This window comes from Lemur catta, chromosome 1 (genome assembly GCF_020740605.2).
Source record: "Lemur catta isolate mLemCat1 chromosome 1, mLemCat1.pri, whole genome shotgun sequence".
In the NCBI taxonomy this organism is placed as follows: Eukaryota; Metazoa; Chordata; class Mammalia; order Primates; family Lemuridae; genus Lemur; species Lemur catta.
This window is the reverse complement of record NC_059128.1, coordinates 220,229,254-220,244,610: the sequence shown is the minus strand read 5'-3', so window position 1 is coordinate 220,244,610 and position 15,357 is coordinate 220,229,254. Positions and strand designations below refer to the sequence as shown.

The 15,357-nt window shown below is 39.3% G+C and overlaps 2 protein-coding genes across 14 annotated transcripts in view; one reads left to right on the top strand and one right to left on the bottom strand.

The window, feature by feature from the left end:
- Window positions 1-2,115, top strand: part of IQCG (IQ motif containing G) — a 59,996-nt gene extending 57,881 nt beyond the window's left edge. For all 4 annotated transcript variants that reach the window (XM_045540081.1, XM_045540079.1, XM_045540080.1 and 1 more), the window contains 2 exons: window positions 118-219; window positions 1,674-2,115. In XM_045540081.1, the coding sequence (XP_045396037.1) occupies window positions 118-219; window positions 1,674-1,805 (234 nt within the window). In that variant the 3' untranslated portion in view covers window positions 1,806-2,115. The remainder of the gene's footprint in view (window positions 1-117; window positions 220-1,673) is intronic.
- A 4,396-nt stretch (window positions 2,116-6,511) lies between these two features.
- The window catches only part of LRCH3 (leucine rich repeats and calponin homology domain containing 3), a 98,995-nt gene continuing 90,149 nt past the window's right edge, over window positions 6,512-15,357 (bottom strand). For 6 of the 10 annotated variants that reach the window (XM_045540069.1, XM_045540071.1, XM_045540070.1 and 3 more), the window contains 2 exons: window positions 14,127-14,204; window positions 9,644-10,160 (listed from right to left, as the gene is read on the bottom strand). In XM_045540069.1, the coding sequence (XP_045396025.1) occupies window positions 9,960-10,160; window positions 14,127-14,204 (279 nt within the window). In that variant the 3' untranslated portion in view covers window positions 9,644-9,959. Of the gene's footprint in view, window positions 7,150-9,643; window positions 10,161-14,126; window positions 14,205-15,357 lie in introns of those variants that run through there. The other 4 variants (XM_045540072.1, XM_045540075.1, XM_045540076.1 and 1 more) reach the window with 1 other exon arrangement.

Genomic DNA, 15,357 nt, shown 5'->3' with positions numbered 1-15,357 from the left:
GATTTATACGATCTTAAGAGAAACCAGAGTATAAATTGTATATTAAAAGTGCAGGTCTGGCTGGCACAGCTTAGCCAAGAGAGTACTGTAACGTATAATTAATGTCTACTTTTGCAGATAAGGGAGTATGAACAGGTCATCATTGAAGATCGTATAGAAAAGGAGAAGTGCAGGAAGAAGATAGAACAGGATATCTTGGAATTAAAGAGCATCATAAAGGTAGAAAACTATAATCGGCATCCTGGGGCCCCATCACTGCCACAGCTGGCCTAACACTGAGGAGCACAAAGCATTTCTCATTCATGTATCAAACACATAGGAGTTTACCACAGAACAGGAGATCTGTGAGGAGGCGTCCGCTTGTGTTATTATTGGAATGTGACAGCACAGTCTGTAGTGCAGGGAGACAGTTAACATAGAAAAGGACATGCCCCCAGCTCTTAATCTGGGGAAAAAGAGGTGGTCAGTAGTGAAAGCAAAACCTAGGTCTAGAGGTCAAATATAAGAATACTGTTTCTAATCAAAACCAGCTCTGGACAGAATGATTCTTTTTAATATCCTACTGCTCCTTAAAATCCTGTTTATAAATCAGCCCAGACTATCTGCTGGGTTCTGATACAGGTTCCTTTTGAAAAGGGTGGAAGGGATAGGCAGAAGCTTAGACAAAAATAGAGAGATTTCAGTTTTGTGTGAACTTGTGTATATTAACAATGATGAAACTGGCAGGTCACAGATCCTGCAAAATACTTTCAAGCAAAAACTGTAATGCAAAAATAATATCAGCTGGACTGAAACTTGTCTGGAGAATGGCCCTTCGCTCTGAAGGCTGAGACCCTAGTGGGCAAACTGGAGTTTGGGTTGTATACTGGGGGGTATACTGAAAAAGTAAATTTTGAATACATTCAGGACCAGGTATCCAAACCAAGTTTGAGCTTTCCATTAGGAGAGTCAGATATATACATAGCAAGTATTTATCAAGCTTCTATGGTATTCTCCATTTGTCAGGATTCCTGGATTTAGAGCAAAAATGTAAGGACTAGCTGAAGACCACTTTTGTTTTCTTTTCACTAGTGGATTTCCTTCTAGTCTTTAGGGCTTAGTCTGATTTTAAAGTAGTCTAGACTGTATTGAGAACAGTTGTTATCTAATAACTAAGATATTCAACAGAGCCGTCTAAATCCTTTTTCAAATTAAGAGAGCTGACCCTTTAATCAATCACTAAAGAGATGAAATGCACCAGGAAGCTACTGAAGTCATCTAGACTTATTTGTCCATTTTTGACTGAGTGCTTGCTTCTGTCCTTGGCCTATGTAAATAACATTACTTTGGGATCAGCTAGTTATTAAGTGTGGGGAACCTGGACGTTCATTAAGGGATCAGAACATGGATCAGAACATGGAAGTCAGGTCTGTAAGTATGAAGGAAAAATTGGCCTGCTCCAATTCCTTTTATATTTATTCCTTGAGAATTTCATTCTTGAGTCTAGAGCCTAAGCTCTAGGTCCTGCAGAACAGGGGAGCATGACTGTACTGATTAAGGGGCCTAGCCACTTCCACGTCCCGGATGGAGACCACTCTTCAGACAGGAGTTACATTATCAGACAATCCCTTCAGGTGGAAAGAGCGCAGCTTGTCAGGTATACTGTAAGCTGTACTCACTCCTTTCTCCTCCAGCTCCAGTCCTGGTGGCGAGGCACTGTGGTACGGAGGGAAATTGGTGCTTTCAAACTGCCTAAGGACAAAGAGGATAGCAAGGACTCAAAAGGTAAAGGCAAAGACAAGGATAAGCGGAAAGGCAAGAAGTGACCAAATTATCGTTTGCTGTTCTGGAGATGGGAATGAGGACTTGGAGGGAGTACAAAGCATCTTGTACCATCACAGATAACTCACCTACAGGTTGTTTCTTAGACATTCCCAGAGGAAGCCTGCTGCCTTCACTTTGCCTGTTACAATTGTTTTCAAACACTGAATTGGGTTTCCTCATATTTTGAATTTTGCTGGGAAGAAGTTTCTAGTAGCCATGTGAAGATTCCTCTTGCTCTTTCTCACCAGAAAAAAGTTGATGGACTTAGTTACAGTGATCCATTAAAACTTCAGTAATTCCTGTCATGTCTCTGATTCTGATTTTATCCAATTTGTCAACCTCTTATGAGCAAAAGTGTGTTCAGAAGGAATTACAAGATGATGTTTATCAAGTGTCTAGCATGATACATACCCAGTAAAATTTTAATAAATGTTGGTTGCTGCCTGCCATTTAGATTTTTTATCACTTTAGTGGGTTTTTTTTGGGGGGGGGGGGACAGAGTCTTGCTCTGTTGCCTGGGCTAGAGTGAGTGCCGTGGCGTCAGCCTAGCTCACAGCAACCTCAAACTCCTGGGCTCAAGCAATCCTCCTGCCTCAGGCTCTTGAATACCCGGGATTACAAGTATGCGCCACCATGCCTTGCTAACTTTTTCTATTTTTAGTAGAGATGGGGTCTTGCTCTTGTTCAAGTTGGTTTCAAACCCCTGAGCTCAATCCTAGAGTGTTAGGATTACAGGCGTGAGCCACTGTGCCTGGCCTGTTTTTTTTTTTTTTTCCAGACAAGGCTCTCACTCTGTTGTTCATGCTAGAGTGCAGTGGTGTCACCATAGCTCACTGCAGCCTCAAACTCTTGGGCTCGAGCGATCCTCCTGCCTCAGCCTCCTAAGTAGCTGGGACTACAGGTATGTGCCACTACACCTGAGTAATTTTTCTATTTTTTTGTAGAGAAGGAGTCTCACTATGTTGCACAGGCTGGTCTCAAATTCCTGGCCTGAAGCGATCCTCCCACCTCAGCCTCCCAAAGTGCTAGGATTATAGGTGTTAGCTACGGCACTCGGCCATCACTTTGGTGTTTTTATTTGGGTGGGGAGGGTGGCATGAAATACACATCCTATTATAAGTTGCTTCAGTGACTTTTCCGGGAAATAGGTAGGAATATAAATTATAAATACAATATAGAAATGGGATGTTAGAATACACAATTTTAAAAATAGTAAAGGTGAGGACAGAGGTTCTCTTTAAGGCTAGTTTGGAGATATTTTTGACAAGTGAGACTCTAGGGTCTATAGCTGCTTTGCTTACTCAACAATTCCCGCTTTATGGGGTAAGACTAATAGAGATAAGGCGTGTGAAAATACCTAACCTGTGCCTGGCAGGTAGTAAAGCTGATTAAGTATCTGTCATTCTCTTCCTTCTCCTGAAAAAGAATAAGCCCACTAGGTCATTCTTGCCTTGATTAGTCAAAACAGAATGTCTTGGGATGCTAAAGCTTTCCCAGTGGCATAGCTGGTAACTTCTGAGAGAAAGCTGTCCTAATGTGTCACACGCATCTCATGAATTAAGCCTCCTATCTAATTCCAAATATAGGGCAATCTTGATATCTGTACTTCCTTAAAAAAGTAAATTTTGATTTCAAAGGCCTATTATGAAGACCCAGTTTCTACTGATGTTCCTTCAGGGAATCAGATACCGTTTCCTTGATTCATCTTTGCCAAGGGAAATATGCAAAGATATGAACATTTGCAAATCAGCCTTTATTAGCTGGGCATGGTGGCATGTGCCTATTGTCCCAGCTACTTGGGAGGCTGAGGAAGGAAGGTTGCTTGAGGCTAAGAGTTCAAGGCCAGCAGGGTAATACAGTGAGACCCTGTTTCTAGAACAACAACAACAACAAAACAAAAAGCCAAAAACCAAATCAGCCTTTATTACATGCTACTGAAGTGTTGGCTTTTATTTTAATATCAAGGTTTAAGGTGGCATACAGGCAATTTAAAATAACATACATGATATTGACATATTTATACTTAGAACTTATGCAATATATTTACAGACATACAAATATAGGACAATCTTTTACAAAATCCTTTACTAATTACATGTTTACCACATTTTCAGAAATAAAATGAAATCTGCTGTAAACCATTACTGCAATGTGTATATTAAAAGGCTTCTAAATATCCATGTTTCCTTCATTTCTATAACCATTTAAGTGCTTAGTTTTTAAAAATTCATGAGACTCATCAGCATAGTCATACATCGTTAGTCACTGTTGAGCTGTAGAAAGTAAGAGAAATCACAAACTCCTTGATTAGCTGTAAGGCTGTATTTTAAAAAGCTATTAAGGAAAGCTATTAAGCTATTTTAAAAAGCTATTAAGCATTTTCCTACTCTGCATTCTAGCCAAATACAAAGGACCCTCCTCCCAAGAGTTGTTTCCACACCTGCTTATTACAAGAGAAAATTGGTTTGGAGTGCTAAACAGAGTTGAGTTTGAAAGCCTGGAAACTGCTGACATAAAATCTCTGTTGGTGGCAGGGGCCCTGTTTGGGGAGCTCACAGCCTGTTCACACTCTGAGTGTTGGGAAGGTCACTGCTTCTAGTCAGAGGGAAGTGTCACAAGGTCATCTTCACCTTACACTAGAGTCCAGCAAGGCTAAATGTTAAACTGAACTGGTTGTTTCCAGTTTTTAAAAAAAAAGTACATAAAAAACAGTGAATAGAAAAATTCTCCAACAGAAGCATCATGACATTTTTGCATCTTGACACAGAAAAGAAATTCAATCTATTTGATACTTTTCCTTCATTATCAATCAAAACTACACCAATTTTTTTCTAACAATTCACATACAAATTTGAATTAGTTTGATAAAAACACATTAATAAGGTTTCACGTTATGAGCGAAATTTGAAATAAGTTGAAATTGAAATTTCCATTTATTCCTATGGGAAAATTAGTTGCAAATGTTGCAAGTATTGCATTATGTAATGTCTCCTGGAATTATTCTTCACATAATATGTTAAAAACAGTCCTGTCCTTTGCTGAGTTTCCATTTCTGATGGCGTATAATTTGGAGATTATACTGAGGTTTAATGGTGACTAGAAGGAAAAATACCTGTAGTGTTTAAGAACACACATAGCAAAATTCTAAACAGTTATATGGTTGGTGGGTCTGTTTGGAATTGTAAATATAATGGGGTCCAGCTCTAAGCACTTATAAGACACTTTTGTTCTGTGAGGAACCTGAAAGATTGGGCTTTGACCTCAGATGTTTTATGTTGCACAATTTTAAACTGGGATAAAGCGGTAATGTTCTGATGAACTTGTTTCTCTGCAAGAACTAGGAAGAAAACATTACTTTGGCCAGATGCTCAACATGACATTATCCCAAACTATGTTTATTTTTATAGCCAGTCAAATTAGCCGTGGAGGGTGTACACCAACTTTAGTGACACTAATGTTAGCAAGTTCTGATAACCTACCATTGGACCAGCCCCAAACTACTTTTACATGCTACATTTACATGACAAAAAGAGGGATAACATTATGCTCAAATGCACACACTGGTAAAGAAAATCCAGAACAGTTAACAACTACAGAAAAAAAACCTAGATAATTAGTATCTTTACTTATTCTATTTACTTGGTTTACAAAGGCAGTGAACACCAAGAGATATCACTGATAACTAACATGTGTTCAAATACAAGGGAAGAAAAACCCAAGTGGTTTAAACCTGAATAAAGGCTCCTGACTTTGTGTGTTGTGAACCTTTGGGCCTTTTACTCCACCCTCAACTGAGTATGCAAGGCACCAGTGGTGGAGCCAGATGGTGAGCTCAATGTAAAGATAGGAAGCTGTTTTTAAAATACCGTAAGTGCTTTAATTTAGCCACAGAAATTGGCAGAAGCCTGAAAGAAATGTAAGAAAGCTGGCTTTTCCTTTACTCCCTTTTGCTTTGTTCTCATGCCTTCCATTAGCTGGGGAGCTAGACGTATGTCTGCTGTGAAGGGAATGTGTCTGCAGGGCCGGGTGGTGGGGTGGTGGCAGTGGTGGGGTGGTGGCAGTGGTGGGGGTGGTGGCAGTGGTGGCGGTGGTGGCGGTGGTGGGGTGGTGGCGGTGGTGGGGGTGGTGGGGGTGGTGGCGGTGGTGGGGGTGGTGGCGGTGGTGGGGTGGTGGCAGTGGTGGGGGTGGTGGCAGTGGTGAGGGTGGCTTAATGAAATCAATGCAGATGTCACACAGCAGCACATGTCAGCTTAAAGATAACAGCAGGATGATACAGAGAGTCTCATCCTCTACCAAAAAAAACATGATGCAGTGGTGGACTGGAGTTGGAAGGAAGCCTAGAACGCTGTGGCCTTAAATACGACCCTATCTGTGTCACTGTTTTAGTGTGCAAAATCTAGGCCTTTATTGTTTTTGTTTTGCCTTTGACAGAATAGTTCAAGTCATCACAATATAGCTTTTAATTTTAAATGTGGCCAAAAAATGCCACAAAACATACAAATATCTATCTTGGAACACTGGTCTCCACTACATGGAAAACATCTGAAATGTGTTAAAAATGCAGATTCTTAGGCCACACTCCAGACCTACCAAATGCAAATCTTTTTTTTTTTTTTTTGAGACAAGGTCCTGCTCTGTCACCCAGGATGGAGCGTAGTGGTGCAATCACGCTCACTGCAACCTTGAACTCCTGGGCTCAAGTGATCCTCCTGCCTCAGCCTCCCAAACTGCTGGGATTACAGGTGTGAACCATCACACCTGGCCCAAATCTGTATTTTAACAAATGCTCCAGGGGGTTCTAACGAATGACCAAGTTTAGAAACCAGTGGACTGTAGATGTCTTGAGAACAGGTAAAGATAATAGCATGTTTGGGCCTTCAAGAGAGCCAAGTATCTTCCTGAGAAGATATGCTTTCTGGTATGTGAAATAAGCCTGCTCGCTAGGAAAGCACAGCCAGTTTAGGCTTTGGTGTTGGGTTCTCAGTAATGAGAGAAGTTTCATTTGAGAAAACCAACTATGTCTTCATAAAAAAATTCAATGGAAATGGATATAACCTCCCCTAAAATGGAGAAATGAAGCAAAATATTCCTGTCAGGAATCATGGAGGCAGTCCCTTCTAAGAACACATAAGAGCTTTGTTTAAGCAGACAGCGGGCAGCAGCAATCACGTTGTCCTGTTCCTTGTTTTGGCTAGGCCAACGCCCAAGGTCCTGGAGTCCTTAAACAGCAGATAACTGGTGCTGCTGTTGCTTGGGTGGGGCAAGTTCTAGGAGAGCCTGGACCGTCACTGCAACCTGGCTCAAACCTTTCTCTTCTAAAATGTGGAGAGGCAAACATAATTGCTCCTGAAATGGGACAATGTAAAATAAAAACAAAAGAGAAAATAGGATGAACATCATAGAACTGAAAGGAAAAAATATGCACTTCTTTTCCCTTTTATAATAATCAACTAAGATATGACAAGTCAGTACCTGGGAAACAGAGCTCTGATTTAGAGATGGTGTCTGACAATCACTGTAATTTTATTAATACAACTAAAAGTATACACAGACCATTTTGAAAATTGGAAATTTGACAAGTAGTATACATTTATACATAAAACAGGAAGAACAGAATACTGTGGAGTGAAAGCAACATCTTTTATCCTTGATTGAAATAAATAACCAATGCAGATCTATAAAATAGGCAGGTGAAAAACAAAAACAGTTCCAAGATACCAAATGGCTCCAGACTGAAAGATATAACATTTCAGGAGAAAGCACTTTGTAAATTCCATGTCACAGGAATGCAAGATGGTTTCCTTATATAACTCAGACTGCATAAGAAGGGATGTATTATAATCTGTATTATACTCTTGACTCTGAAAACCAGGATCATGATAGACCAGGCAAGGATCACAGGAAGAAACTCAGGGTATCCTGAGCTCTTGAGATTTAGGTATGTTTAAGAACTTTCCCCTAATTTGAATAATTCATGGAAGGCCCTGTCTGAATTAGTTAAAAATCTGAATTACAGAATTAAAATGAAATTGTATTTGAAAAAGTAAAGTATTTCATATCCTGGTATTTAATGGCTTGAATTATGCTGGAGAACTATTACATGAGTTTAATCAGGAACATCTTAATACCAATATATGAACAGTCTTTTACAATGTTTGCTTAGGGAAGTTACATATATCTATCTTGTGTGCCCCTTTAGTTTGTTTGGTGGGCAAATCTTAAGAATGACACTTATCATTGGCTTTTCTGTTAAGACTAAATATTCAGAAAGAAAAGACATTGCTCTCACAAAGAGAAAGAATTCTGGTTCCACTAAAAAAGAGATTGTACATATTTATTAGAGACAATACTAGGTTTTCTCTATTTTTCACTGGCATTCACTATATTACTAGGAAGTTTTATAAAACCAGTTACAATGAAAAATATAACAAGTATTTATTTTTGAGGCAGTTATTGGTACTTGTGCTTCTTTCTTTTTATTTAATTCTTATTTTGATAAAACAAGGCAACTAATCTTTTGATGTAATAAAACTAGCAACTTTGTAGAAATACTTTGAGTATAACTGCAAATATAGATTAACTGTACTAAAAATGAATCTGCATGGTGTTTTGCTCTGGGAAGAGACATATTTTGTCCAAGGCCGATTCCTTGATCTCTTCTCTGTAGTGCCCTGTGACCTATGTGACCCAGTGGTTTAGACATTCCTTAGAGGCTTAGGCTTTCTAGATGCACATTTACCTTCCAGCTGGGTTAGAGGCATGCTTTGTGTTCTCAACTGCACACAAGCCTGTGTTTTTTTAAAGGGACCAAACTCCACAAAACTCTGAGAATGATCATGGACTCAGACATCTTAAAAATAAAACACACCCAAACTCCCAAACTCTGGAAGGCACTACTACTATATAAAACCAAAGTTTTCATCATCACAGTGTTCAGTGTTTAGCATTAACGGAGAATAGTCCTTTAATGTGTTAAATAACTATCCCATTTAATATAGAAGAAAACCAAAGCAATGAGACCCTCAGGCTGAATTCTACAACAGGATATTACGTTCATTGCCATCTCCCTTCATACTTGAGTTCAATTGTCCAATTGTTAACAGTTCAGAAGATTCCTGAATGTTCAGAAACACCATTTATGAGAACTAGACTCTGACTGCAATTATGAAGTAGTTTCAAGCATTAATGTCCAGCAGCTAATTTACTAAGCATTCTGAAAGAGACAGACAACATTCATTGTCTCGAGTACAGAACAGAGACTGCTGCCTAATACTTTACCTGCTAATCTCCCAACAGCATATAAAATACAAGTTCATCCATTAAGATGGTTTTAATATATTCAAAATTACATAAATTCCAATTTTAAATAGAATTCCAGAAGTGAATCTCAGTTAAGCATAACAAACATAGTAAATTTGGACAGGTACCCACCCTGAAAGTTCAGCTCCAGATCACTTTCTTGCTATGTACTATTTTAAATGTATACATTGGGCTCAGAATAGCAGTCTAGGGAACCTACAGGATCTTTGACCATTCTGAGCAAATTAAAATTATTAAGATTAAATGGTCAATACTTTCCAAATATCCAGACAACAAATGCTTAGATGGACCCATGCCTACCAATAAAGGAAGAATTCAGTATTGCAGGACACAGTTCAATGCAGAAATCTAAGTGACCAATTAGCCCCTAAACCAAAAAAGGCACAACTATTTTCCTTATAAGCAGTTGTTGAAAACATTCAGCAACTTACAATTTCAACACTTGTGTTGAGGCATGGAAAAATGGCCAGGTGGGGGTTTTATTGTGTCATTTGGAAATAAAGTTCTCATGTCATTTTCTAAGAACAAGTTCAGGATTATATTGGTAAAAATGCTTCAGCATTTATGATAAGACAAAGCCACAGGCCAGGAAAATGAACGAATGACCAGGAGAAAAAATGCTGGTCTTTTATTCTTTGTTAGCAATCATAAATGTTTACTAATGTGATGGGCTGCTCATCTGTACCTACGAGGAAAAGGATTTATCTACTTTATTGGTTAGCTCTTTAATGGCCAGGGAGGAAAAAAGCACGTATGTAAATAATTCTGATAAGAAACAAACCTCCTTTACCAAGCACAGGAATGAGGTGGAAAATCACTGGAATGCAATCTTTCAGCTAGAGGGGGAAGATCCAGTAATAAAGCATACAGAGAGTTAACATTAAAGTACAATAAAATGCCACAAAACCCAAAAGTTGGAGAGACAGAGAGACAAAACTGGATTCTTCTGAATGTGCCCCAAGAGAAAGTAGTGTTTCAACAGTTCTTTTAACGCTGAGGTTTAGCTGAAGGATGTCAGAAGGGGAACAAAGATTGTCCTGTCCAAAGTGCAAGCAGGAAAGGAAAACAGAAAAACAAAGTCAGTGGATCAGAAATGCAGATTTGAGTATAGATTTCAATATGATCATTTGTCATATTCAAAGATACATGTCCTATAACATTTTTATTATGAGGAATGAAAATAAAATGCTGAATAAAATTTGCTTATTGGTGACTAGTATGAAAATTAAGGGTATAATTAACAGAACTGGATTGCTTTAAGGTTGTGTGAGGGCTGAAAGTAGGTCTATATGAAGGAACCTCTTTCTCGACTTTCATTCTTCCCTATTAACAAAAAAGGGATAGGTCAGAAAGCAAGGACAAAAACTGCGGCACACGGAGGGGAGGGAAGGTCTCAGAGAAAGCCAGGTAAATCAAGAAGGTTCAAAGCATGAGGAAAACCTAATAATCAGGGGAAATTTGCTACCTAGAAAACAAATGTACCAAATGATTCGGTGTTCCTCGTAAAAAACAGGTCAAGTCCATGTTAGCCAAGTCCAGTTCATTAATATGTACAAAATGAATGTAAAGCTATAAGGGGCCTTAGAGACCATCCAAACCTTCCATTTCACAGATTAAGAAATTAAATAAATAAATAAAAACAATTTCTGGACTTTACAAAATGGAAATATTCTTTAACACGTAACATATAACTGTAGGACATAAGATATTAGACTCAAATACAAGGTTTTAATTACCCATTATAGTTTTTTGAATATAACACATTTAATAAAAGCATAATAATAAAATGAATACCCACTTGTCCAACCTCATCAGAGGTTTTTAATACCTGAATAATTCTTTAGTATTTCATTCATTGTTTAACTTGTATAGCACTTTAAAAGTTATACTAAGAAAGGACATTATTTACCTTTAGACATTATCTGAGCATAGAATCTGACAAATATTTACAATATTAAGTTTTCTGTTTTACATTTTCAAAAGCAATCATTATTACATCCACGATTTTCTTTTCAAGTCAAACAGAACAGGTGCAGATGCCTAGGTAAAGGCTAGAATGAGCAGAAGTGGGGGAGAACAAAGGAAAAAGAGGAGATAGAGGGACTTTAGAATAATTTGAACCTAAGACTTCAAGGAGAGAGAGAGAGAGAGTGTGTGTGTGTGTGTGTGTGTGTGTGAGAGAGAGAGAGAGAGAGAGAGAGAGAGAGAGAGAGAGAGAGAGAGAGTTGAGGGAGTGTGTGTGTGTTTTAAGAGATAGTGTCTAGCTCTGTTGCCCAGGCTGGAGTGCAGTGGCCTGATCATAGCTCATTGTAATCCTGAATTTCTGCCTGGGCTCAAGTGATGCTCCTGCCTCAGCCTCCCAACTACCTAGGACTACAAGGTCTGCACCACTATGCCTGGCTTATTTTTTAATTTTTGTAGAGACAGGGTCTCGCTCTGTTGACCAGGCTGGTATCAACTCCTGGGCTCAAATGATTCTCCAGCCTTGGCCTCCCAAAGTGCTGGGATTACAGGCGTGAGCCACTGTGCCCAGCCAGACTTTGTATATTTATTTATTTTCCTTAACTTTGTTCTAGGCAGATGACTAATCTTTTGGCAGAAGTAGCAGCATAATAGGAACCCATCTGAAATTGTTAGTGGTGCTGATGGTAGGGACTTGGGTGGAAGGCAGAAAGAAGGAAGAGGTGGCCCCTGTGGAGTGTCCATTTCCTCTTTGTGGTAGGGGAGAGGGAGAGGGAGGAAGGATGTGTTAAGATCCCCAGTCTAACCACTCTGGAAAAAGACACAGTCTTTTAAAATTGTATTTTTTCCTATCTCTGTACCTGCTTTCAAATAGCACAGCTCTGGCAGAACAGGAGCAGGCTGGCCCATAATAAATACCATTACCTATGGCATGGCAAATGCTGCCTTAAATGTATGTTTTAGAGCACACTGACTGATGGCAGGAGCATTCTCAGAGAATTCCAGTGTGGGACTTTAAATCTGAGAGAAAGGATAATTCTGACAAGCCCAGCAGACAGGTAGAATGACTAATAGCTGATACACAGTACTTTCAGCAGGTTTCGACACAGGCTAAGCCAGCATGTCTTGCTTGCGTGGAGCCATTTTCAGCACTTCTCTCTACATGTACAGTGCCTCTCTTTGATCACGCTTATCTCTGCTGTGGTTCCTAGTCTCTGTACCGACCCAGGCCACACTGTCTTGTCCAAAGACATTATTGTGGTATAGAACTGGCGCAAGTACTGACCATGTTTGTGTAAGCAGGAATATCTTCAGTATGCAGAAGGGAAGAACTGAATGTTAATGTGCACATATGACTATTAGAAAATGCTTGTTAATATGGAGAAAATACATGTTATTTCTTTAGACAGCATATTAAATCCTCTCTTAAAATGTTTAATAATGACTTGTTCTAAAAGCCTTTATAAAACAATATGCTATACAAATGAAAAATTTGCAGCTAGGTGTGGTGGCTCACATCTGTAATCCCAGCACTTTGGGAAGCCGAGGTAGGATTGCTTGAGACCAGCCTGAGCAAGAGTGAGATTGGTCTCTACAAAAAGTAGAAAAAAAATTAGCCAGGCATAATTGTGCGTGCCTATAGTCCCAGTTACTTGGGAGGCTGAGGCAGGAGCATTGCCCAAGTTCAGGAATTTATGGTTGCAGTGAGCTATGATGACAGTATTGCACTCTAGCTGGGGACACAGTCAAAGCAAATCTTTCATTTGCTTTGAATGAAAGATTTGCTTTGAATTTGTCCATAGGAACAAAAAAGGTCTTTGCTAACTACCACTTTATGTAATTTCAGTTTTTTTTTTTTTTTTCTTTAAATAAAAAAAGACAGGGTCTTGCTCTGTTGCCCAGGCTGGGATGCAGTGGTACAATCACAGCTCACTGCAACCTCAGACTCATGGGCTCAAGTTATCCTCTTGTCTCAGCCTCCAGAGTAGCTAGGACTGCTGGTGTGTGCCACCACATCTGACTAATTTTCAAATGTTTTGTAGAGATGGCTTGAACTCCTGGGCTCAAGTGATCCTCCTGCCTCAGCTTCCCAAAGTGCTGGGACTACAGGGGTGAGCCACCATGCTTAGCCTAAATTTTAGTTTATTTTATAACTCAGGTTAAAAAAAGAAAAAATAGCAAAAGAAAAAAGAAAAATAAACAGTAGAATGAACTACTTAATAAGAGGAGAAAATCATGGGAATTCATGCTGACTAATGCAGATGCTCTATGAAGCTGGACTCTTTCTCTTACACTTTGTAACATGTGAAAGAGCTGAAAGATAAGGTTGCTTGCCGGACAAGTGATGCTGTGGCCTCACTTGTCAACTCCTGGTTAGTTAGAAAGAGGTATGCTGAACTGGGTAAACAGAGTCATTGTCATGAAAGTTACGGGAACAAGGCTTTAACTCTGAGAGAAGTTCTGGGCTCAGGTGATGCTCCTGCCTCCACAGTAGCTCGACTACAGGTGTGTGCTACCATACCCAGCTAATTTTTTCCATTTTTGGTAAAGAAGGGGTCTCGCTCTTGCTTAGGCGAGTGTTGAACTCCTGACCCCAAGTAATCCTCCCATCTCGGCCTCTCAAGAGTGCTAGGATTACAGGGTGGGCCACATTATGGGCCCAAAATTAATATTTTTAAAAGTATTAAAGCAAGTGGTAAACTGAAGCCAACTGTAGCATTCTCAATCTGAGATGCATTTACTTTGAAAGATAGATTTTGTTGTGTATGTAGTTGTAGACAAATCAAACAGGAAGTGGAGAAGTTTAGAAAAATAGAATAATTATTTTAGATTAATTAATGTAATTATTTAAATTTATATGTTTATGATTTCTTTGTATGGTCCTTAGAAATAACAAAAACTGTTTAAAAGTATCTTGACTGACTCTCATAACACAAAATTAGAGCTGATACTGTAAGATTTTAGAGAGTTGCATTTCTGAAATTTTAGGACTATAATACCCAAATCTATTTAGGTAACAAAAAAAGTGATAAATTTATTACCTGAGGTACACCAATTTTTCTGCAAGCTTCTAGGAAATTCTCCACATTTCGCCTGCATTTTGCCATTGTTAATTTAGGCTGCAATGAGAAAAATGTGGTATTACTAGCAAAGTTTTAAAAATTTTGCTAACTTTAAAAATACTCTTGCCAATTGCTTCGTACACTCACAATGCTGTAGAGCAGGGGGGTCAGCAAACTTCTTCCTGACCTAGGTGGTCAGGTAATAAATATCAGTTTTGAGGGCTATAAGAACTGTTGCAACTACTCAATTCTACTAGGAGCTTGAAAGCAACCACAGACAATATGCAAACAAGTAAGTGTGGCTGTGTTCCAATAAAATTTTACTTACAAAAACAGGTGCTGGCCTGTGGGCAGTAGTTTGTCACCCTCCCACTTTACATATTTGGCTTTGATTTTGTAAGGCAAGTGCTAAGTAGAAAAATAGTGGGGGGGGGGGAAGAGTTTTTAAATTTGGAGGAATAGCAAAAAAAAAAATAATTGCCTACAGCTCATCAATCAAATATAACCATTGGTTCATTTCTTTTCAGTCTTTTTTTTTGTTTGTTTGAGACAGGGTCTTGCTGTCGCCCAGACCAGACTACAGTGGTGCCATCATAGCTCACTGCAACCTCAAACGCCTGGGCTCACGCGATTCTCCTGCCTCGGCCTACTGAGTAGCTGGGCCTATAGGTGTACACCACCACGCCCAGCTAATTTTTTCTATCTTTAGTAGAGATGGGGTCTCATTCGTGCTCAGGCTGGTCTCCAACTTCTGAGCTCAAGGGATCCTCCCACCTCAGCCTTCCAGAGTGTGAGGATTACAGGTGTGAGCCACTGTGCCCGGCTGAACTTCCTTAGCTTTTGAATCTAGTAATACTATGCCCGAAATGCCTTCCTCCCTCTCTGTACTGCTAGCAAATTCCCACTTATATTACAAGAATTAGTTCAAATTTGACTGCCTCTTGGAAGGCTTCCCTGCACTCTCCAGGCAGAATTAAGTGATCCCTTTTTTGCATCCCAAAGCACACCTCTTACACACTTACGACATTTATCATACTACTGTGAGTTACTGTATACATGTCAATTTTTTCTCTAGTAGAAGTGAGACCAGGAAGGCAGGTACTAGACTCTTCCTGTCTCCATCTCTAACATCCAGGACAATACTTGCCACTGTGCTTAACAAATGTCTTTTGTTTTTAGCACTATAAACTATAAAAGTACCAATGTTTTT